This window comes from Amblyomma maculatum, chromosome 11 (assembly GCF_055883805.1).
Source record: "Amblyomma maculatum isolate TAMU_Amacu chromosome 11, ASM5588380v1, whole genome shotgun sequence".
Classification (NCBI taxonomy): Eukaryota; Metazoa; Arthropoda; class Arachnida; order Ixodida; family Ixodidae; genus Amblyomma; species Amblyomma maculatum.
In genome coordinates, this window is record NC_139354.1 from 107191065 (window position 1) to 107216580 (window position 25516).

Genomic DNA, 25516 nt, shown 5'->3' on the forward strand with positions numbered 1-25516 from the left:
TAGTTTTAATTAACAGCAACCGCAACTTCAGGACCAAGTGTGCGTCTTTTTGACACGCCGCAGCTGTGACGACCTTTGTTCCAGAATGACGGAAGGCACTTTACAGCATGCTGCAAGTGTTTTTCTGAAACCATATTTACTTTTCTGTTTCCCTTTTTTGTCCCTATGAGCCGAGCGCGCTACAGGAAACGCCTTTAAAAAAATAATTATTTCCGTTGCGGCTATGCAGCAACCGTTCGAAATCACTCCCTCCTCGACCACTGCCTTTTTTATGGTGTAATTCAACTTGAACAAGCTCCGAGGACACCGCTGGAATCGGAGTATATATAATCTCGCACTGTGACTACAAGGATTTCGTTGCGTGTCACTGCTGCTCTGTACGGCAAAAGGTGGGTACTTTTTTCGAAAATATTGCAATCGGCTGTTCTTGAAAGCATGAGATATCCACAAAATGTTGGACATTTCAAGGACAGCCGTTTGGAGCGCAACGTTTTAGGCACTTTGTAAAACTGCGTCATAAAAATCAACATATCCGCAAATCTTCCTTCGGTAAGATTCTATTTTTTCTCAAAAACTAAGCCCAATGACCTTCTATGCGAGATTTATTTGCTTTTTGTTAGCGCAGGAGAAATTTTAGAAACAGAATTTTGGTGTACAATGAACATTTAGGGCATTTTTATCAGCATGAAAAAATCTTACATTATTTCGCAGTTACCTCACAATAAATTTCAAATATGCGGTCCTTCAGTTTCTTATAGTAGTTTTTGCTGCTCGGTGCGAGAGCAGGAAAAATGTCCAAGGCAAGTTTTTTCGCTACTCAGCTCGGAAGCTTAAACAATTGGCGACAACATGTGCATAGTAATATCATGCAATGTCCCAGTTTACTTGCAAATAAACGCCGTGCCAAAGTAAGTTGGACATGGGAGGTTGCCTGCGAAACATCTTGATACACATTTGATACGCTCAAAGCTCTTTTAATTTTGTGAGAATGGACGGGTTGTAAAAAGGAGCCCTTGAAAACGTCGGAGGTTGCAGCCAGGTACAAAAATAACCATGTACAAAGGGAAGCCTCTATACATGCGTTTCAAGGTATGTAGCAACCGCAATTAAGATCTTTTTACAAACCGCGCAAGGCTGCTGACAGCCAATGTCCATTTTTAGGATGGTACAGAGAAAGCATTAAGAGTAGGTATATGCAATAGGTTCCGCGCTTGCTTCAATCAAGTGACGAAGGTACTTTCTTCCGAAACAGGGGTACTCCGCTCTGTTCGTATGCGGGAGGAGTACAAAGTGTAGTTCGGTCTCGGGAATGGCCAAAGCGAGTTCAAGGGTTGCCTTTCGTCTTGGGAATTGGTGAACCAGCGTTCGCAGAGCTGTAAAGGCCAACTGTTACCGGACAGCCCTCGTTTCCTGAAGGCGTTATATAATAGCGCGACCGCTTCTGGTCTCCTCTATATGTGACCCATCTACATTAGTAGGCATTACGAAGGTATACGCAGTAGACCTGCCAATAGGGGCTCATGAAGGATTTTGTGATTTGTTGCGACTAGTGGGGCTCCAAGTGGCCTTCGCTGGATTTCAGGGTGCACTTAAGGACGACTCGGAAGGGCTTGCTATAGACATCTGGTAGAATCGATTACATATGGCTAAATATCAGGTCTGCATAGGGGTAAGCGGAGAGGTGGGAGCCCGCAGTAATATCTGTGTGTGGAATGCCTTGACAATTATTTAAATGTGCTACTGTTCCCTACAGCCCAAACTGCAAGACTGTTTCAATTCATTGCCGTACGGATCATTATACGGAGGGTGCGTGAGACAGAGGGTAGAGGAGAGCTACCATGCAACGACCATGTTATGACGAGAGCATATACAAAGGAAGTCAGGTGGCATTAGTGAAAGTATACATAATTTTATTCAGCGAATTATTTCCATAATTTCTAAAAACAAGAAAAAAATGAGTTCACAAAGAATCAGCCACAGCCGCCGTAATTTACTCAATACCGTTTTTAATTGCAGCGCTGTTTAACAGAAATTTATCTTTTTTTATAAAACAGTGAAGTGGTTAGAACCAATGGAGAGGTTCCTTCCTCCTATGCCTTCCAGCTTTTGAAAGGAAGTGACACTTTTTTCGCAAAAGCCCAGCGGTGCCAAAGACTCCGGTGCTTTCTCGCACAAAATCGAAGCACAGCACTTTAACTTGCAGAAAGCTTGCTACGGCATCCAGTTCGAACTGCAAGTGTCACTGTGCTATGTCATGCACAGGAGCGGACACCCCCCTGTTTGGCTCAAAGTGCAATAGCGTCCTCCCTAGCGTAGACGAAGAAGCAGTATTTATCTATTAGTGAGCGCAGTAGCATATAATAGCAGACTTTACATAACAAACTGCCCAGCTTTAATTGGGTAACGCGTGAAAAATGTTCGGACACAATAGCTCGCGTTGTTTACTTTTCTGCGCACTTGTACATTGTTTTGCTTAGTCGTTTCGTGCAAGGAAAACGGCTGGAGAGTCAATGCCAGCCGCGTGTTCCCGCGGTATACTTATGGGGGGCGGGTAGTCCTCTTCTGTTACACTGATCAAGTATATAGCTGCCTGGCCGTTATTTCTAAAAACGATGCTGCAAGAGAGGAACGCTTAGATAGACAGTTCGAATTAGGTGTTGTCTTAATTCCATTGCGTCACCAGTGGACATCATGTTCCCACGGAACCTCTACTACACGTGTAATGAGCCGCGTATCGCCTCTTGTGAGCTCAGTATCAGTTTTGTGAGGGAAAAGAAAGCCTCAGAGTTTGTTGAGCTGCATGGCTTCAAAATAGTCCGTTTTCTTGGTATCAAAACCTGATATGGCCTTGTTTTGTCAAGGGCAACTCCCCTTTGGCACTATAGCCATGCAAGCTTGGTAATTAAACTTAAATAACTGCGTTTTGGGTTTTCTGTTATAAAATTAGAGCAGTTTACAGTAAGTTACGTCTGTCGTGGCTGCGAGTTTCTTCCTGAAAGGATTCTTGTTTCTATTTCAGGCTCGCGATTTCTAAGAACATTTAAAATTTTGGTGAAAAACCCGGTGTGCAGCTACTTATGTTTTATAAAAAAACCGCGCCACACTGTTTATAAGTCCCGCGGCTGCTCGACTACCGTGCCCAAGGAAGCGGGATTGAAACCCGGCCGCAGCGGCCGCTTTTCGATGCAGGCGAAAAGCAGGGCGCCCGCGTGCTGCGCGATGCCAGTGCACGTTAAGGAACCACGGGTGGTCGAAATTTCCGGAGTCTTCCGCTGCAACGTCTCTTGTAGCATAATTCGCTTTGGGACGTTAACCCCGCAAACCAAACCAAACAGTTAAAATTTTAAGCGGTCGTCCCTTGGTTTCGCGTCGATGTAGAAGAACCAGGAAAAAAAACTAAAAGCGAGCGTTCTGTAACTACACCTTTATTCACGTCGTGAAATATATGCATGTAGACATGCCATGCTCAAAGTGTTCCCTTCAGAGAACTGCGAAATTATATGAACCACCGACTATATCTCAACTCTGCTGTTAAATGGCGGCAAACACCTTGTTTGCTTTTATAGCCAAGGTCATCGGCGGGCCGCATTTGACCGCAGGTGCGGCGCGAGGAGCCCGTGCCACTTGAGGCAGCCCGTTGCCCCCTCCCCTTCCATGCTGATCCCAAAAGTCCACAGTTCCGGTGGTATTCTGCATTCCGGGAACCCGTCGAAACGCCGGGACTCCTGGAGGAAAGATTTGTTAACGCTTCTTTAAACAATCTGGTGTCTCGACACTCCTTAAGGCAGCTAATTAAGTACCGTACGAAATCTGTTCTGACGAACCAAACTCAGGTATAGGCCCTGCCCCGGAACGTACCGCTGGAGTAGGCCACCAGTTACGGCAACATTGCCCTAGGTCACCACCCACCCCGTATGCATGGTTGCCGAATTGCGGAGTCAGCCGCATGTAGTGAGGCGAGCCGCCTTTCCCCGAAATGCGTTTCCCCGAAAAATAAGCTTCCTCCTCCTGTTGTCTATTCTTTCTTACAATTTTGTACTTTGGAGTAATTCGCTGTCGTCTTTGATGCCACTTGTAAATACCATTCAGCTCTGACAACAAAGCATGGTTAGGAGCCTGTAAAAAAATTCAGACGACTCTATTTTCTTTAACGCAATTTGAATATTACATTTATAAATGCTACTTTCGGTGATGAGGCTGACGGCATGACGCAGTGTTTGCCCTGAACAGTGGTCTTTTTTTTTTTTTGCTATCAAGTGACGTAGTGCATAATTATACGATAGCATTACGTCGCATATTTTTGCTCCCATTGGTGCAATTGCTCGTTCATGTGGACTTAGCCGATGACTTGAAGAAAACGCTTTCTTAGTATTTTGGGGGCTTTGCGCAGTGGCATAATAATGTCCCGAGTGCACATCGCTCATACTCCCACTGAGAATTTTCGCAGATTAAAGCTTAGCATTATTGTCAGTTTTTCTTTCAAGTGCTGGTATTTCGAAGAGTACGTATTCCTTCTAATTCCTGCAGAAGCAAAACCTAAGCTTTAATCAATAATCGCCTCATTTATTGCATGCTCCAGATTTTTGATACCTACATTTTCTATTCTTTTATACCTCATATAATTCCAGATATCATTTTCATGATTGATTTTCTAAATCAACGATGCCCGGTTTCTGATTATTATAATACGGTCAACAAGTTTTCCACCCGATTCTTTTTTTATTTATTGCGCAAGTTCGCCCTTCGGCTTAAGGGTTTAAATATATTGATGCAGGCCTGTGGCAGCAATGAATGCCAACAGCTCTCGGTGGTGTAGGCCATGTGTCAATACCCCTGTGTCGGGCGGTCTGGTAGGGTGGTAAGAGCGGCTTCTGAGGTGTGTTCTGCGGGCCGCTCGAAGACCAGGCCAAGTTGTTAGTAAGTGGTTTAGTGTGGCCTCCATAGCAGGGGCTGTGCAGAAAGGGCAGTTCATGGGAGCAGTCTAGGTGGTCCAGGAATATTTTACAGCAGGCGTTAACGCAGCACCCACGCGGATTCTTCTCAGCGCCACTTCCTCACGGCGAGTTAAACCGCCGGGAAGCTTTGATCCACACGGTGGAATTAAAGCACGCGTGGAGCGGCGAAGAAATTTTTTTGCAGGCACTACGGCATCTCCTGCGGACAACTTTAACATAGGCAGAGGATATGTCACTTTCTGGGAACAGGATTCATCATCAGTTTCTGTGAGACGAAGCGTAGTGTGGGGAGCCCACACCACACGCGCAGGGCAAGGATATGTTTGCACAATTCTGCGGATATTGTTGATGATGTCGAAGGTATTAGCTATACTCCGTAATGCTCGGACTGCTTGGCTTGATTCTGTATCCAAGATCCGAATGGTTGGGGGTGCAGCATATAGGCTGTCTGCTAATGTAGACAAACCGTCGCGAATGGCAACGAGCTCTGCTATTAGAGAAGGAAGGTGCGTTGCTTCTGTTCTATATGAACATATGTGGCGTATTTCAGGAAGCAATGGACAAATGAGGGTAGTATGTAAAATCTCATAGTCAGTGCTTGCGTTTACATAAGCTTGAAGTGCTCCTGTAGTGTCTGTGTAATGATCTGGCTTAGCTTCTTGCACCGAATGTTGAACTCGGCGCTTTTCTCGTAGCGGACGGTTGTTTGTCATCTGTGGCCGATTCCATAGAGGTTCCGAAGGCGTTGCTTCAAGCAGCGTACAAGACGAATCAAAATAATGCGCTAATGCAGACGCTACAGGAATAGCTTCACGCTTCAGGTAGCGCGCTGCACGCGAGGCTGCTCGACGAGCTCATCAAATGTGTTCAGCTAGGCCTCCGCTTGGAGAGTGGGAACGGATGTCAGGCGAGGGAGGCCAGTGGTGGCTTGCATTGCCTCTCTGTTGACTGCTTCCAAGCGGTCCCAATCCCTTGATGTGAGACGTTGAAATTGGGCTTGATAGACAAGCCGAGGCTGTAACACAGAACGCACTAACGTCCGAGCCATGTTGCTGCAAGCACCGCCTGTTTTCTGGGCTATGCGCCGAAATAGGTGCGGCTTTCTGTCGTGCAGATCGAACCCATGGCGCTGCTGAACCAGAACTGTCCAGTTCGACACCAAGGACTCGCATCGACGAAGTGGTAGTGAGCAGATACCCGTTCAATGACAGCTGTAATGGTACTTGTAAGAGCCTGCGTCTACCCCATCGGTTTGTGATAGACATAAAGTTTGTCTTTTCTACTGAGAGGGCGAGGCCAATTTTCGTGCACCACTCAGATGTCTTGTGAAGAACAGTCTGAAGGCTTAATTCTTGGAGGCTTAGATCCGTGTGTAGTGACCATACTGTGACGTCGTCTGCATACATCAGATAAAATATGTCCGGAATGGTTGCTAGTTGCCAGGCCAAAGGTAGGAGCGCCATGTTAAATAGTATTGGTGCCAGCACGGATCCTTGAGGCACACCCCTCTTTACGCTGAAGTGTCCAACACGTTCTTTACCAATCCTTATGGAAATAGAACGGTCTTCTAAGAATGATCTTACAAAGTTACATACTCTGGATGGGAAACGTAGCCAGCGTAGAATGGCTAGAATAGCTGAGTGGCTGACATTGTCGTAGGCCTTGTGGACGTCCATTGTTAAAATGGTCCGGATTTTGCGGGATCGTCCTCCTAATAGCACCGTACTTGAAAGGTGTTCCAACCCATCTTCAGTGCCCAAATGAGGGCGAAAGCCAATCTGAACTGGATGGTACAAGTTGTATCTTTCAAGCCACCGTGACAGGCGCATAGCTAACATGCGTTCTAGTAGCTTGCAAAGTGTGGATGTAAGCGCTATTGGGCGAAGGTTGCTTAACTTAGTGGGAGGCTTCCCGGGCTTAGGGATTGGCACCACCTCAGCGTGTTTCCAAGGGGTCGGGACATCTCCAGAGGTCCAAATTGTATTCAGGGCCTCAAGCAGCCACTCTAGAGCTGATTGGACAATATTTTTAAACACTTCGTATGTCAGGCCATCCGGCCCCGGCGCTTTGCGCGGTTTCGTTTGGTCAATAGCTGCAATAAACTCGGCCATTTTCTTCAAGGTCATCTTTGGTTGGAGGTGAGCCCGCTTCTGGCAGGCGATTATTCAGGCTGGTGAACGGAGGTGGAATGTGGTTGAAATCCTGAAATAAATTCCTGACCACCACTGATGCAAACTGGCTTGGAGACTGTCCAGATGCTAGGAAGGCATTGCCTGCAGGGTCCTTTGAACACCTGCCGATTTCCATGGACCGGAATGTGCGCCATAATGATCGAGTAGTAGATGTTGCGTTAAGAGATGCGCACCAGTCCTGCCATCGCTGACGAGAAAGGCGCTTCTCATGTCGGCGTGCCGCTGCTGTTAGCTGGAGTAGTGTGAATCGGCGTTCAAAAGTTAGTTCTCTAATAAACGCCAATTCCGCCATGCGACGAGCTGCCCATAGCCGAAGAAGGTGCAGATCCGAAGGTGGTCTGTTTTCCTCTACCCAAATGAAATGAGTTGCAGCTTTCAGTGCAGTGCGCAAAGCTTCCTGTGGATCCACAGTTGTGAGCAGGGTGTTGTTTAGTAGCGTTCTGAACAAGTCCCACTCTGTGACCAAGCAGCCGCGTCTACGGCGGCGCTGATAATGTGGGTCTAAACCAATTTGTAATGAATAATGGTCACTGCCCCAACAGTCTAGTTCTCGATCCCATGAAACAGCACGTGCCCCACACCACCATGTGAGGTCTGGAGAGGACGGTAGTAAACAGGGACCATCCCAACGTCGTGTTGTGGTGCCTAGGGAGTTAAGGAGCACGAAATCTACATCAGTAAATGCGTCCAACACTGCACTTCCCCGCACAGTAGAATAACCCCAAGTTTAATTCGGGGCATTAAAGTCCCCTCCAACCAAAATGGGACTTCCCGGGTATTTGTAACCAAGGTACGCAATCCATCCCAGCTCTATTTTAGGTGATCCACCACTGTACGGACGTATGTAGCACGAGACAAGAATTATATCGGTTCGGGGGAGGCGAACTAGCACAGCCACTACCTCTTCCCATTTGTTGCACCATAATCCCAGTGAAACCTCAGTTTGGGTGTAACAGTCGGCTACATATATGGCCGCTTTGCCAGGTGTCTTAAACATAGCACTGCATCGACAGTCTGGAATGCTCGGGCAAGAGTAGGCAATGAAATCGGTAAGCGGGAGTAGAGTATTTGTTTCTTGTAAAAGCAATGCCCACGCACGAAGTTCACCAATGCGCAGTCGTGTACGGATCTCGCCTGCCTTGTTGACGAAACCACGGCAGTTCCATTCCAACACGTAACTGTTGCTCTTCAATGTTTGATCCATGTTTAGGAAACTGGAGGAAGGTTAGCAATTAGCAACTTTGTGAGTTGTTGCAGTTGCTGTGCCACGAAATGGAGCAGTTGCACAGGAGACAATGTGGCAGGTGCTTGTGGTTCACAAGGGGCAAGCGAACGGTGAGCAGGTGATTGAGACTTCGTAGGAGGATGATTAGAAGGACGAACGGACGATCGTGCAAGTAAGGCTCGTCTTTGGGAGAGACGTGGAACCTGCTCCAGCAGAACTGTAAGTTCTTTGTCCAATTCGACAATTTCGTATGTAGGTTCATCTGTGAGCTCCGAGTTTTGGAGACATCTAGCGGAGCGTGGTTTGCCACGCCGTAATATCTGATCATATCTTCGTGTGCGGAGGAACCTTCATTCACAGCAGGTTTTGCAATGATCTCATCTTCGTGAAGCTGAAGCAGTGAAAAACGGTTCGATATTGGCAAGGGATCATTTGGTGACTCTAATGTTGGCTTCACGCGTTGTTTCTGGGAGCGCATGCGGCGTTTCTCAATATGGCGCGGAGCTTTACTGGGCAGTCTTTGGACGTAATGTCATGGTCATCAAGACGGCAAAGGCCACAGCGATATTCTTTGGAATCAGAGTAGCTCGTAGAGGTGGGTGCTAGAGATGGGCAGGAAGCTCTCATGTGGCCCGGGCGGAAGCACCGATAACAATGCACTACTCCGGGTTTGTACACGCGATTTCCCCATAAAGTGAGATGCGCGCCGGAGGAGACAGAGGCTCTTGCAACGTAACCAGACATGTACGTCCTTTACCCATGTAGCGTGCTTCTACCACCTTGTGTGTTCAGTTCAGTTCAGTCGTTCAGTCGTGTCCGACTCTTCGTGACCCTATGGACCATGTCACGCCACGCTTTCCGGTCTCTCACTATCTTCCTAACATCACATAACTTCATCTGCAGTGCCTCGAGGATGTCATCTAACCATCGCGTTCGCTGCCTACCCCTTCTCCGGCGACCCTCAACATTTCCCAACATCAAATCTTTCTCCAGCAACTCCTCTCTTCCCATCAGATGACCAAAGTAGCTGAGCTTTAACTTTAGAATTTGACCCTCCAATGAGCAGTCTGGGTTTATGGTCAACAATATCGGCTGATTTGATCTTCTGGCAGTCCAAGGAACTCTCAAGAGTCTTCGCCAGCACCACGATTCAAACGTGTCAATTCTTCGGCAGTCAGCCTTGTTCACAGTCCAACTCTCGCATCCATACATCACAACTGGAAAGACCATAGCACAAGTTATACGGATCTTTGTTGGCAGACTAATGTATCTGCTTTTTACTAGGCGGTCAAGGCTAACCATTGCTCCCTTTCCCAGAAGCATGCGTCTCCTAATTTCATGGCTGCAGTCTCCTTTCGAGGTAATCTTGGAGCCCAAGAAGAGAAAATCTGTCACAGCTTCCACTTCTTGTCCCTTGATGCTCCAGGATTTGATAGGGCAAGACGCAATGATCTTTGTCTTTTTAATGTTCAGTTTAAGCCCAAACTTCTCACTCTCTCCTTGTACGCGATTCAGAAGTCTTTTGAGTTCCACTTCACTTTCTGCCATTAAAGTGTTATCATCCGCATATCTAAGGTTGTTGATACGTTTTCCAGCAATCTTCACTCCAGCTGAAGACTCGTCCAGACCGGCCTTCCTCATGATGCACTCTGCATATAGGTTAAATAGGCAGGGCGACAGTATGCAGCCTTGCCTCACTCCTTTTTCAATCGGAAACCAAACAGTAAGACCATGCCCAGTTCTGACTGTGGCCTCTTGTCCTTCATACAGGTGCCTGAGGAGACAGATGAGGTGAACTGGAACTCCCATCTTTTGGAGAGCTTGCCACAATCTGCTGTGATCTACGCAGTCAAACGCTTTCGCATAATCAATAAAGCAGAATTAAACGGGTTTCTGGAACTCTCTTGCTTTTTCCATGATCCAGCGAAGGTTGGCAATTTGGTCTCTAGTTCCTCTGCCCTTGCGAAACCCAGCTTGCACGTCCGCAAGCTCCCGATCCACATACTGCTGCAGCCTACCTTGGAGGATTTTCAACATCACCTTGCTAGCAAGCGAAATAAGCGCGATCGAGCGGTAGTTGGAACAATCTTTGGCACTGCCTTTCTTTGGATTGGGGATGTAAACTGACCTCCTCCAATCGTGTGGCCACTGCAGGGTTGTCCAAATCTTCTGACATAATGTATGCAGAATGTTAACAGCGTCATGGTTGAGGTTGTGGGATTCGGGCTTGCTGCGGCTGCCCTTTGCGCGGCCGCCGCCCGCTTCCCAGTTGTTCTCCCCGTTCCCTTTCTCCCGCCTGAGGCGGCGGAGAGAGGCTCGGACGACTTGTCACTGTCGTTCGGGCCGCAGCTCCGCCCTGGCGTCCCAGTGGCTGTTCTCATTGGCGCCTTTTCGCGGGAACACGGCACCGCTTCGACAGCCGCGCTCGCGCGACTGTCCGAGCGGAGCTCAAGGAGACCCCTCCGAGACATCGCAAGGTGCGTACGCAACTGTTCTTGTCTGCCGGCCTTTGTCCGCGCAGACCAGTGTGTACTCGAGTTCGTCTGCTCCGGGTCGTACCTGAGAGCGAAGCTCGAGCCTGTCAATCGTGATCCAACGATCCGCGACAGGCGTACCTTGCGGTGGTTGCCCACTCTCTCTCTAAGGAACCCTCTGGTCACTGCGAGAGAGAGATCACAGCACGCCCTTGCGTGCTTGCGGCGCGCACTCCGTGTCACTTCGTGCGCGCAGGGGAGCCTTGCTCCTCGCGCGCTCCCTTGACACGGTGACTGAGTATGTGTGTGTATGTGCGTTTTGTATATATGTGTATGTGTGTGCGTGTGTGTGTATGTGTGTGCCGCTGGAGGATGGCGTTTCAATAAACGTCTCCTTTGTGAACTTGGAGGTTTGTGTCCTTGCAGCGAAGTGCTCTCTTCCCGGTGGAGGTTGAGTGCACGCTGCGGTGTTTCAGTGTGCGCGTGGTTACGGCTGATCGGGGCTTCGGCTCGCGCGACGCTCGAACCCGTGGTGGTTGGTGGCCTATGTCCAAGTAGAAACCACAAGGTTTTGAAGCAACTCAGCTGGAATGCCATCAATTCCGTAGCTTTGTTCTTAGCAAGGCTGGCTAAGGCCCATTCAACTTCACTCTTCAGGATGCCCGGCTCGAGATCAGTAATCACAACCGTCTTATGTTGGGTTTGCACATTCGGGTCCTTCTTGTACCTTTCTTCTGTGTATTCCTTCCACCTCTTCTTTATCTCTGAGGCTTCAGTGAGTTCTTGCCTCGTTTGTCCTTTATCACGCCCAGCTTAGCACAGAAGCTTCCTTTGATATCTTTGATTGTCTTATATATTCCAGGAAAGCATTCTTATCTCTCCTTGCTATTTTCTGAAAATTCGCATTGAGAACCTTGTATCACTCTCTTTCCCCCTTAACTTTTGCCATCCTCCTTTCCTCAGCTATTTGCAAAGCCTCTTCAGATAACCAGTTTGCTTTCTTGCATTTCTTTTGCTTTGGAACTACCTTAGTAGCAACATCATGTATTATATCACGAACATCAGTCCACATCTCTTCGGGCTCTCTATCTTCTAGATCTAATTCTTGAAATCGATTCCTCACTTCCACACCATATTGTAATGGAATTTGATCCAGTCCATACCTGAAAGGCCTTCTAGTTTTCTGCGTTTTCCTCAATCGAAGCTTAATTTTGGCAACAAGAAGCTGATGATCGGTGCCACAATCGGCCCCAGGCCTTGTTTTTACTACTTGTATAGCGCTTCTCCATCTCTGCCGGAAAAGAATATAATCGATCTGATTCCTGTACAGACCGTCCGGTGAAGTCCATGTGTACAGGCGCCTCTTGTGCTGTTGAAAATTAGTATTCGCTATGGTCAGGTTGTTTTCTTGACAAAACTCTACTAGCCTCTTCCCAGCTTCATTTGGCTCGCCAAGACCGAACTTGCCTATAATTCCGGATATTTCTTCACTTCCGACCTTAGCATTCCAGTCTCCTATGAGAAAAACGACGTCTGATGACGGGGTGCGGTCTAAAAGGCATTGTAGATCCGCATAAAATCTCTCAACGTCAGCTTCTTCAGCAGTAGTGGTCGGTGCATATACTTACATAACTGTTATGTTGAAAGGGTGACCGTGGATCCGAAGTGAAATCATTCGGTCGTTTTTGGGGTTGTACCCTAGCACTACTTTGCCCATTCTTTTGTTTACTATGAGAGCGACCCCACTCCTTCTCTTGGATTCGTGCCCACAATAAAAGGCATAATGGTCGCGGAGTTAAATTATCCCATTCCGGTCCACTTGAGCTCGCTGATACCTAAGATATCAATGTGCAATCTGTCCATTTCTCGCTTGACGACATCCAGTTTACTTTGCGTCATAGATCTTACATTCCATATTGCTATGTGATATATCTCCTTGCAACATCGGACTTTCCGGTCGCTTCCCGACACATCCGCAACTGAGCGTCCTTTTGGCTTTAGCCCAGCCGCTTCATTCGTCCTAGAGCTACTAGGAATCGCCCTTTGTTCATCCCCAGTAACATGTGAGACGCCTTCCAACCTGGAGGGCTCACCTTCCGGCGCCATATCATTAATGGTATTGTGACTGGCCATAGGGTTTTCTTGGCAGGAAATACTGAAGTGGGTTACCATTACCTTCTCCAGTGAATCACATTTTGTCAGAACTCTCTGCGTGACCTGTCTGCCTTGGGTGGCCCTACATAGCAGAGCTCACGACTTCATTGAGTTTCGCAAGCCCCTCCGCCACGACAAGGCAGTGATCCATGAAGGAGACCTTGTGTGTAGAACAGTCTAAAAAGACGCAAAATCTTTGGGGGCGATATCCGGGTCGAACTTTTTCATCAGACATTATAGTTGGACACTGGTCTTCAATGCACTTTAACATGTTTGAAGCAGTACCCTTGAGGTATGCATTGACTGTCTTCTCCATCTCATCTACACAGCCTTGCAGCTTTATCTCAATGGGGTTGCCTGCTTCCTCTTGTTGCAGGACGACATCATGTAGACGGGTCAAAAGCTGCTTGGCACTGCTTGCATCCTTCAGGTATCGTTCAGTTTGAGCACTTCCTCGTCACAAGTGACATCTTCCGAAGATGAGGCCTGCACTGTTCTGATGACATCCTGAAGATAAAGCATCCAGCGGTCCACCATCTGCTGGGTGGAGCTCAGCAGGAAGCCTTGCTGCAATCTGAACGCCTGGCTGTTGCTATGCTTTTTTGGTGACACGTTACGGTGCAGAAGGTCAGAAATCTTTTTCCAAGCAGCCTCAGTGCGGTCAGGTGCAATTTTCATTGCCAAGGTGATGTCGACAACTGGACAAGGCATGTACCTAAGGGTGAAGTTCTTTTCAAGTGCATAAGCAATATCCTGAAAACCCTGAGCAGGCGTAGAATTCCGGTCCCACAAAATGCTTTGCAGTTTAGAGTTGATTTGCAGAGCTTTGGCCAGCGTCTTTGCCCCATTGAGGCCCATGTAGTTGCCAGTTATATCAATTGATGTAAGGCACTGATTGCTGTCAAGTGCATTGATGACAAAACACAGCTCTCCGCGAAGCTTTGAGTCTGCTAATGAAAGATACTCAAGCGAAGAGTCCTTCTCCTGGATTAGCTGCACGACTGCTTCCATCATACGTGTTATGTGCTTTGTCTTCATGTTTGTGAAGTTCCTTCCAATTGAAAGCCGTTTGATGGACTGATTTTTTCCCAACAGCAGCCACAATGTTGGCCAAATCTTGATCAAAATTGTTTTCACATGTCCAGGCTGTACAAGCAGCGTATTCCTGGCAGGCAAGACTCGAGCATCAGTGCACCTTGAGTCTTGAGGTCATTGCAACTTAAGTCAAGCCAAACCTCAGTGAGAATTTCATTGCACACCAAACCAAGCAGCATGGCCTTGAGTGCTTCCATAGGCATACGGACATTTGCCATGTTAAGGTGACGCAGAGCAACAGTGCTGGAAAAGAAGGTCTTGAACGATGGTGGCACCAGTATCTCTTTGCTCTTCTTTGAACTATAAACATTGCGCGACAGGTTCAGCACCTCGAGCTTCTGAGTGCAGCCCCGCAGCAGTGCGCCAAATACAGTTTCCAGGGTGCATTCAGTGCCAGACAAGTCCAGGTGGACAAGATAGTTTGGCTGTGCCAAGTAGTTGTACAGGTTATTAATATCATCCTTGAAGACATTGTCACTAAGGTTAAGGTATGTGAGGTTGGAGGGCATAGAACTATTCAAAGAAAGTGCATGAGCAAGTGTGTTAACGCCTTTGGCAGTGATTCCCGTATGGGCAAGGTTGAGGTGGCTGAGTCCCTTGTGCAGCTTCCCCAGTGGCCCACAAAGTTGGCCGACACCCTTGTCCTCAATCAAGTTGTTGGACAGGTCCAATGAGTTCAAAGGGGAGTCTGGATTGGCAATCAAAGTCATTGAAAGCTTGTGTGCAAACTCCCATTTAATGCCTGTGTTATCCAGGTACAATTCCTCCAGTGACACGGAACGTTTCATCATCTGGAGTATTTGTTCAAGTGCTTCTGAAGCAAGCTTCACATTGCTTGCTCGGAACTTTGTGAACCAGGCATTATAACAAAGAGTAGATATGATTGGCACCAGGTCTCGGTCTTCTAGGTGATCAAAGTCTAACAATGAGAGCTCTTTTGTGTCATGAGACAAATATATAGTGTCTACGTCCCATGCCACATCTTCTCTGAAAGGGAGTCCGTGAAAGTCGCACATGCAGATGTACTGAGCTGAGAAGTTTCCACATGGACCTGGCTCTGAGGCTTCGGCCGACTGGTTGAACTACAGCATTGGCTGAAGTCTCACGGCTGGTACTGCTTCCACTCGTCTGATTATCAACTCCAAAGGCACTTGTGGAAAAATGCTTTTTACAGCAGTTCCTAGCTGGATGATCATGTGGTCAACATCATTCGATTCAGGATCAACTGAATAAAATGTGTAAACTTTGTTGTCTATGGTCAGGCAGAGCTGGTTTGGCTTTTTGCTTTCTACAGTTTGAATCTCCAAATAATGAAATGAGTGCTCAATCTTGGTTGGTACTTTGGCAGTGAGGATAAAAAATCTACATGAAGAAAATGCCAGCACTCGGTTCTCTGTCTTGTCCTGCTTGACTTCCAAGCGCACCATGCACTTGAATGACACCTTGGCACTGCGGTCCAGCACATGTCTAATGCTGTCGCTCAATTCCTTCGTAATAGCGTTCTTCGTGGACGTTATTCCTCTTCAGAGTTTTCTGTCATCAGATGTATCCATAAAACCGCTCTACCTTGGTTCAATCGCAACACCATAACCACAAGACAAATATTTACTTAACAAAAATTCCCGGACACAACCTTACTTTGCCATTCCCACTTCTGGGATCAGCACCGACTCAGAAACGACATAACGTCGAAGGTCCGATCCAGATGCAAGATAAGCTTGTACTGTCAACACGGTTGTTTCGGGTATGTCAGACACAGGCAGAATTTTCAATTCCCGGGGCCGATCAATGTCGGAAAAGCAGCGCACCCAGATGGTTATACTGTTAGTAGGACGGTGAATAGCGAAGCCTTGAAATCCCGTCGTTCCAAGGCCAAGGGTTGTTTGGACAAGACGGTGGGACAAAGTTGTAACATCAAAGCACTCACGCGGCTTCACCACCACCTTGTAAAGCGGTGACTGTCCAGGCTGAGAAGAAAGGCGCCCTCTCTTGTGGGCAGTTCCTTGGAGGCATGTTTTTGACTCCGATGTCAATTGGGCAGCTCGTTTAATGGGAGACGTGGTGCCTGGAGGACGAAGGCGTTCCATGAGTCCGAGTCCAAACTTCAGTGAACGACGACAACTATCACCGGTGCGACTTGGAGAACAGCTGGTGGTTCATCAGCACATGCAGCGAAGCTGCATCGTTGGTGAAATGGAAAGTCGTTGGTGAAATGGACGAAGCTGATGGACCGCACTGGAAACACGTCTGATTCAGGCGGCACTTCATCTTCCTTCCACCCGATTCTCAAGACTTCTTTTTTTTCTCTCTCTCTCTCTATAAAGGCAAGCTTTTCTAGTGTAGCAGCAACACAGGCTATTTGCTTTTCTTTACCACCTGACCGGTTGCCTGCAATCTCTATGCGCTGTCTGCAAACCTGCGCAACACCGGGACGAAAATTTCTTTCTCTGTCCCCTGCTAGCAACAATATTTATTTAATGTGAGGCACAATGTCTCAAATTGGCGGAAAAATCGAGATTCGGCATGCCAGCTCAAGTAATAATAGATCCCTTGTATGCAAGCATGCACAGTATCGTTTCGTCACCTGTACAAGAAGAATGGATTCGCAGTGCTTTCGCGCCCTAACGGCTGCTGGGTTTTCAAGGCCGATGCTAATCGTTTAGCTTCCTTACAGCGCCATGTAGGAGCTCGAAATCACTGCTACCAGCCGCTTGTACTGAAAGCTGCCTCACGTGATGAATTGGGCTCACTCGGTCTGGCTGATCAAGCAAGAGCTAAGCCACCCCCATTTTTTTGCGCCTGTTTACGGTTGCGTCGGGCCTAGACAGTGTCAAGAGAACAAAATGACTGACTAGAGGAATTAGCTTTTGATTCCCGTCCTGTAATTGGTGTTTCTTTACTGACGCCAGTAAGCTGTGTTTTAATTGCTGCTCCCGTTCTCTTGTCTGCGTTGCACCAGATATAAACACTGGCATTGTTCTTGCAACAAGAATAGTAAGCAAAAGGCTACATTCCCTCAAAAGTCGTCTCGGCATAACGTTGCTAACTGTGAAGTTAAGTGGGATAAATACGCACAAGTAAAGGTACATGCGGTGCACCATTGGCAGTGGCTTAGCTCTGCTATGCCTCAGTATACGTAGCGTAAAACATGCGCAGTAGCGTGCGGCGCAAATGTCGTAAACACTGCTCCGGCTTAAGGTCACGCGTCGGAAAGGAGCGCACGCCAGCGGCGGTGAGGAGCGCGCACCGGCTGTGACGAGGAGGCGACGCACTTGCGCCTCTCGTGACGTCACGCGGCTCTCACGCATGCGCATAACGGGTGACGCACACTCGCGCGAAACACTGCTTTGACCCGTGTAGTGTAGCTTTACGCTACAAAAATATTCCAGTCAATGCACATTGGTGCCGTATGCAACACAGACAAGCAAAGCGGCATTGGAAATGTTTTATAGCTGAGGTATCGCTTTCATTTAGAAAGGTCATTGCTTCCACATATATTAAAACGATGCCCAGCATTGTTATCGGACTGCATTCATCATCCCTATGATTGTACCTTGACAAAACTGCATTAATTTCGTTTTTATCCACAGGTCGACGAGTCTATCAAAGTTACTTTGAGGACTGATAACAATTGCCATCAATCTAAGAAGTCTGCTACGTACTCGGCGCAAGAAGGTTAATTTGCAAACGATGGAAGATGGAAAACGACAAAAATTAGATCAACGGGCTCCTAATTACGATGCAGCGACGTATTCAAAAACCGTTCACAGCTACTCCCACTTAGTGGCCAACACACTGAACTTCTACACAACGACTTTTGAGCCCATCACAAGAAAGAGCGAAGACGAGTCCAGCATCTCACTATACCAGGAACCGCAGTTCATCGATATCGGGTGCGGCTGCGGCCGCGTCACTAAGGAGCTCTTGCTGCCGAGTTGTCCCGAGGAGATGGGAAGGCTTGTGGCCGTCGACCTGTGCGCTAACATGGTGGCCCACGCCCGAGAGAATAACAGCCACCCGAAAATAGTCTACGACCAACTGGACATCACTCAGGACGTGTCTGGGTTCCTGCAGAAGTATGGCGCTTTCGACCGACTCTTCTGCTTTCAAAGTCTCAACAGAGTCAAGGATCAAATCACTGCCTGGAAGAACATAGCGAGCCTCCTGAAGCCAGGCGGCGAGTGCCTTTTATTTTACGCAGCATGGTATGCGACTCCTGACATCTGGAGGGCGCTGGCAAAGAGGCCACGTTGGAGCCATTTCAGCGAAGTGAGTATATTGTCCCAAATAAGAGCTATAATTACATATTTTAAAGTGACGATTTTTCTTGCACGATAGTTTATACAGATGTACACTTAAGCTACGCCTTCTCTTCCTTTAATTCTAATAGGTTTCAAATCGCTGAAATTAGCCGATAAAAGCTGGCCGCATACTTTATAACGAAAATAGCACCTATCATGGCCACCATTTAAGCTAAATCTTTTCGCGCCAGTTACATTTTTTTTTTTACTGCGCTTTCCACTTGTTACTTCGAAAGAGCCGAAAGCAGCCTGAATAAAGTGTACTCAGGCTCTCACCTTGCATCCGAAGCGAGTAATGTGAGCTACCAAAGAAATGAAGCTATGACGGTGTACTTTCAGTGACCATGCAAAAAATATCTAAATCCGCTCCACATTTAGGGGGCCAAGTGAATTTGGTTGAAGGGAGTAATTACTCATTGGCATCCATCGAGGCGCAGCACTACGGCTACATAGTAAAGCTATTGTCATCCGCTAATAATTATACTTTATTAACGATGCGCCAATATTGGTGTGCACACGCCCAGAAACCCGTAGAGTCTCAAAGAAGATGCCCTCGACTTGCGTGGCAAGCTCAGCCGAAAGTCCCTGTAGTGACAGAAAGGGGTGGCCGTTTGGTGCCCAGTTTTCGGCGTTCAACAGAGATTAAGGATTGGAGTCAGAATTAGCAAACAAAAACAAACTCGATACACAGCAAGAGACGATTTAGAGGAAAGTACACTAACACTTAAAATGCACAGAAAAGAGGTTCACAGAAAGGCAATGCAGAGCATGCAACCAGAGAGGCTCTAATTCAAACACAGAGGCTTCAAAGCAACAAGCAATGCACGATAGAGTCGGATCAAATAAAGACCAAATTATTTACCGGGCTGTCGCAGATCAACTTCTAGAGAGTCATGCTGTAACCATCCTATAGGCGTGAGCCGCTCCCTCTCAAATCAGGGGGCTTGCCAACAGTGGGACTTCACGAATCATTGCAACACTCGCTGCAACACTGGCTAGCTTGCTGAAGCGACGCGAGCTCAATAAAAAGGTACGCCGCGCCGAAGCTGGCGCGCACATCGTAACTTCCGCCGTACAAGCCTCCTCTCCTCCTCCCGCTGAGATGCGCGTCGGCGGAACTTTCTGGAGAGGACCAGCTGCTTCTCCGCCGGAAGACATTTCGCCAATCTTCTGGAACCCTCTATACGACGCCACGCACGCGCTTCTTTCGCGCAGCGCTGACTCTTTGAAAATGTGCGCCGATTTTGTGGCAGCTACACATGGAGGGAAGACTTTTTCCTTCCTCCATGCAGCTACATAGCTTTTCTTTTTCTCAAAGCAGTACCGCTTTCCGATGTAGGCAGCGACAGGGACACAGAGAACGTCACGTGACACTTGCCCGCGAAGTAGCGGCACTGGAGGCGTTGCTTACGGCTCGGGTTTTTCGAAAGCACGTGTCACGACACAAAGTTTTTTCAGCCACAGCGCCTAGGGTATGTCGCGTTTTTGACATCTTAAGAACTCAAATTGCTATTTCTTATAGCCGACTGCAAGCCTATAATGGCAACTAGGCATCTGGCTGTAACCGCTAAATATTAAATGACCAGCTTACGCGCTAAGCTTAGCCTTGTTCATTTGTTTCCTGGTGACCGCCAGCACTGCTAATTTGCGCCCTAAAAGGCCTTTTGATATCTAAGATATCTAAGATATCTTTGATATCTTTGATATCTAAGAAAGCCTATTAATGAGTAAGCATTAAGAGGAACTAGTTGGTATCGGAAAAAGAAGGGTACGGTCGGATAGAGCGTCAAAGAAAAGTGTGCAAGTGACGATTTGGTTGATGTGATTAATTAGGTAATCAATTCGAGCTAATTAAGTGGTTTATATGAAAGACCCATTATTTGTCACTTACGGAGTCCAGCTGACACATCTCGCGGGCAACACAGTACCGCTCAGACTTACGCATTTCTCCAGCGCAAATTCTTCATTGATCTCGGATTTTTTTTTTTTCTAACTTCGTGAAGGGCTTCCTTGAAATATCTCGTGCACCATATGTAAGGGTAGCATATTGGGCGTTGCCTTGGTGACATCCCTGCATATTCGTTCTTCTCTTTCCCTTTGTTTCTCCCTCTCTCTTTACAGGACATATATTTCTCGCGGCTCACGCAATACACACAATATCTGTCGTGTGCATCAGGGGACACAATGGCCGCCACGTGTCCTCACTTAGTCACGAGCCCTTCACTACGGCGTTCCTCATAGCCCCAGTGTCGCTTAGAGGCATGTAACTTCACATACCAACGCCACGATACATGAAAGTTTTCAAGCACTGTGATAATGAGGCGGCACGGCAGTGCAACGTCCGCAGCGCCTGGTCGAAGTTTTGCCGCCGACCAAATAGCGCTTAAGCACTGGTTTGTGCCAGAACGGAAAAGTACACATTCTTCCGGTGTCGACAGGCTAGGAAGCGGCAGATAAGCAACGAAAGCCGGACAAGCCATCCCGTGATTATGTGCGCAGCTCGGCCAGTCAGTCACCGGCGTTGGCCTATACCGATCATGCGTTTGAGATGAAACGTTTGCCTTCACCAGTTTTCTGCATTCTTGTTTTGCATTTGGAGCTCTGAACCTGTTTGAAAGGTGGGCACTTAATAAAATGCCAATTGACAAAAGCAAGAAAACAAATAACTGCTTAAAAAAAAGTGAACTACATAAAAAAAATTTTTTTGAGGAAGTTCATTCACACAAACATCGCCTGATTGTGACGGCGAGCGGGAGAGAGGGGGTTCTCTGGCACATATGGCTCTTGAAGTTCCTTGAAGAAAAAAAAAGAAAGCACTTGGTGTAGATGTCTTACACGACTTCATCATATTCCTTGGAGCGGACAGGAACCAGACGTTACATTACGGTAACACATTGGGAAATTAGGACCACTAATGAGCTTACAAAGGGACGCGTTAACTTAACTCCACTATACAAGCGAGCTGACCAGGGAGACAAAATTGAGTAGTCTCTGCTTAAGCTAAGTCTGAAACTCTGTACTGATTGATTGTTTGACCTTCATTTAGGTTTACACGGCATGTATGGAAACCAAAGAGAATAGACAAAATGTTTGCAGAAGGGGTAAAAAGCTAATCAATCAAATCAAAATCAAATAAAATAAAATTTTATAAGTGGGCAGTCGCCTGGGCTAAAAGCTATACAAACAGCTTGACAAAGGCCCAGTAAACCCGTACACAACATAGCAGGAGCAAACAGCAGATTTCAGAAGTTCATTACAATACGACTGTGACATCCAAATGTGGTATACAATGCATACGTCACTGCAGCATGATATGAAAACAAAACAAAAAAGTGTATGAATAATAAAATCAATTTAAAAAGCTCAACAAGGCACAAAGTTCGTGAAAGCGAGTACAATATTTAAAGTAAGAACACATATATGGATAGTTTATATTTGCACGAAGTAGGTTCTCAACTGGTTAGGACTAAAACCAACAGTGTCTTTATATTTGTTGAGAAAAACGGGAAGATTATGAGCCAAGGACTGTAATTTGTAGTCTGTTCTGAAATGTGGTAGAGACCGCGTGTCAGTGCATTTATGTTTACTATTGCAGTGCGGTGTTCAAGAGATGCAAGTTTCACCAAAAAATTACCCATACCTGTCGAACCGAAATAAGTTAATTGTAACAATCGATATTCATAAATATTATCCACATAGATCATATAAATGATGTTAGTATGGGTTGAATATTTGACGTTGTAAGTTTACGAGGAGGCGAATAATTTTTATTTGCAAAACAAGAAGCTTGTTTATATTTGCCTTAGTTGTTGCCCATACTACAGTGCAGTAGTTAACGTGAGAAAGGAACAGAGCATAGTCAATTTGCAGTTTAGCACTTATGGGGAGCAATGTGCGACAGCGTGAGATTACACCAGTAACAGTAGAGAGCTTTTTAGAAATAGGGTTTATATTAGCGTCCCATTTAAGATGGGAAGAAAAGTACACGCCTAGAACCTTATGCTTATCAACTATCTCTATGTGCGGGTCTTGGAAAATGAGTGGATCTAGGGGGGGGGGGGGGGGGAGGGGGGGGGTGTGGACTACTTATTATAAGCTCGAAATATAATGGCTTTGGATTTAATTGGGCTTACCTTGATTTTATTTGCTTTGGTCCAGGCTGGGGCAGGGGGGCGGTCGCCCCCCCCCCCCCCCGCCACCTTCCCATTGCTCACACTAAAATCACTTTTATGAGCGCTCAAATTCTAGGACGTTAAAATGTAGACAGTGTTATAAATGAGCTAGCATGGACAGCCACCATTATGAAAACTTTTTCTTTGCGTGAACTAAATTAGTACTCTCGAGAAAAAAGAACAGAAAAAATACAAGTATTGAATGATTGATCACAAGTGTATATTGTTCGCGCGTATACTTCTTTGAACTAAGTTTTTTTATATATATATTTCATGTCAAATTAAGGCCATTTTTCATTTCTTTGCCCAAGTTTCGTTCGCTGGCGTGACAATTGACAGATTGCAAGAATAGGGCACCCTTGAGCCAACATAACAATTTCTTCTCGCAAAGAATCTGAAGGCAGTTGTTGGGACCCTTAAACAACCTTTTGTTGGCTCCCTGAAATTATGTCTTCCCTTAAACCAGCTTTTCGATTGCTTGAACTTGAATCATGTTGGCAATTTTGAGTGAGTATAGTAACGAGTATTTTGAAAGTATGAAGTGTGATAGTGTTTTAAAAGGCCATATTTGCGAAATATTCATGGCCTCATTCTTCTTTAGGGCTAAAACATGCTTTCAAATTGCGTAAAACTAAATTTACAAAGTGTACATTTGGGGCTAAATTTAATTAAACTATTAAGATAAAATGATAAAATAACAATAAAACTAAATTAAAACAAAGATAAAGTCAAAATTACCTGAAAATAACAATTATGACCTGACAAAATTCCCCCCCCCCCCCCCCCCCCCACTTAAAAAAAAGTTCCTGAGTCCCTGTGTCCACATAAGAGTTTGCTGCTAATTGGAGCACAAAAGCCCTTTGTAAGGAAAAGTAGCACTGTTTGTCAGTTTTATGAAAAGCGTGTATTTTTTCATTTCGCCAGAGGTTATTTTTTAACGCTGCTGTCCGCAAGCACTAATTCGAACCCAACTTGCGCAGCTTTGGGAGAGCGCAATTCCGAAGACCCAGGACATGGCCACAACAGAAGAGCGCCTCAGTTATGCCCGCTATTTGGCAGACGCTGTAGGACTGGAACTCAGAAGCTGCGAGATGACGCACCTCACCATTCCTACAGACGATTATGCGGGCAAGTAACGCTTCAGAATGGAAGCCCACTCTCATCATTTCTCCGAGTTGCCACTCACTTCCAAAGGCCTCTCTCCCATGTTCCTCCAAATTAACCCTGGCCTCAACTAGCCTCTGCCACCTGATCTCCGCAACTTAAGTTTGACCATCCTTTCCTACGCTTGACTTTTCTTATTTACAGCCCGTTACACTTAACGACTTTCGACTATGTGTCTCGCATTCAATATTCATGATCTGGCCATGCCCATATCTTCTTGATTTCGACTAAAATATTTTGACGTAGCCGGGACAGCAGTGAAGCACTCGAATAGACAATGAAGACACTCCTAAAGAACCGCTCGATTCGGCTAACTTGCACACGCAACGGAAAGAACTATTTGGAGGTGGAGATAGCAGATAGTTTTACCTTACTGTGATCCGCGATCCGCTACCGTGATCCGCCACCGCGCGTTCCTCTGAGCATGCCCAGATCCCTTGACGCAGATAGATGGCGCCACATACTGGATGTCGGAGGGGTTGACAGTTGACAGCCGTGTGGTGCGGACGCGTGTTCCATCGCTCCTCCGATTGCACGTGGCTACCGGAAACGGACGGACTGGCGACAGCGGGAGCTGCCGAAGCGTCAAATAGATGAGTTCTTTCTTTTATTAACTTTATTTCTTTCTCAGCTAGTTAGGTTAGGTGCAGCCTAAAGAATATATTTTAGCTCTTGGTCCTAGCGGCCTGGTTTTTCGTGCCGGCAGCTTGGTTTTCTTGGCGTTCATTGTTTAGCTATCTTGTTTAGATAAATATTTTTCTTTCTAGGCTATTGGCATTCCCAGAATTGGTTTTTAACGCGTGTTTGCTAGTCGTTTCTTGTGTCTTCTTTTGGCAATTTGTATATTCTAAGAATTCGTAACAGTTATAGTTCAGTCGATGAGCGCTTAAGATGTGCAATCAAAAGAAGGTAAAGTGTACTCAGTGTGAGGCGCAGGTTAATTTCAAAGAAACGCGTTTTGACTCTGTAGGTGAAGCGGAAGGCAGCGACTTTTTGTGTCGGTACGTACTGAATGCACGTCTAGATAGATTTGATCAAGACAGGGGCAGTTTAGTGTCTCGTATGGATGATTTAGAAAAGGAAGTACGTTTGCTAAGGACGGAAAATCAGAAACTGCTTGGACAGCTTACTCAAATTGAAAAGAAAGAGGCCGACTTTGTCCTTGGAACCAACAAGGACGGACATTCCAATGCGGGTCACGTGGCTGGGGCCAGCACTGGCATGGAAGGCATAAGCAAAGTAGGTCAGGCGGATCCGAACCGTCAGAGTTATTTAGAAGCAGCTAAGACGCCGGAAAAAAAAAGGAAGAAGTAAGGAAGAATGAAAATCCCAGAGATAAGGACACAGATAACCGAAAGCAGGAGCCAACAGTTGGGAGAGGGAGAGAGAAGGCCCAGGTGCTTATCGCCGGAGATTCTAACATTAACAGGTGCAAGCGAGATATCTTGGAACGTGTAAGGGGTGATAAGAGAGTGTTGGTTGGAGCCTTCCCAGAGAGAACAATGAGGGCTGTGCTAAAAGGGAGTAAAAATAGGCTGCTGAAGAATTCCGCAGAGCGCAGTATGGTAATAGTAGCCGCGGATCTAAACGATGTCCTAAATGGTGACGCTGCAGGAGTGGTGGAAAGTTTAGCTAAGGGAGTTGACGAGATCAGGCAGATAGCACAGCAGACGCAGATAGTTGTATGCACAGTACCAGAGCTGCTAGGATTGAACGGAAAGATGGAAAAGGACGTGGTGACAGTTAATCAGGACATAAGAAAGTTAAGCCTGGAGAAGCGTTTC

General features: G+C 46.6%; 1 protein-coding gene and 1 pseudogene across 1 annotated transcript in view; one reads left to right on the forward strand and one right to left on the reverse strand.

Annotated features, from left to right (window-relative positions):
• Positions 1 to 285: 285 nt before the first annotated feature.
• Positions 286 to 25516, forward strand: part of LOC146174613 (4-vinylphenol methyltransferase 2-like) — a 32746-nt gene continuing 7515 nt past the window's right edge. Inside the window, exons 1-3 of the mRNA XM_084585022.1 lie at positions 286 to 389; positions 17686 to 18364; positions 23549 to 23696. Of these exons, the coding sequence (XP_084441148.1) occupies positions 17786 to 18364; positions 23549 to 23696 (727 nt within the window). The 5' untranslated portion in view covers positions 286 to 389; positions 17686 to 17785. The remainder of the gene's footprint in view (positions 390 to 17685; positions 18365 to 23548; positions 23697 to 25516) is intronic.
• Positions 3573 to 16363, reverse strand: LOC146174614 (F-actin-uncapping protein LRRC16A-like; annotated as a pseudogene).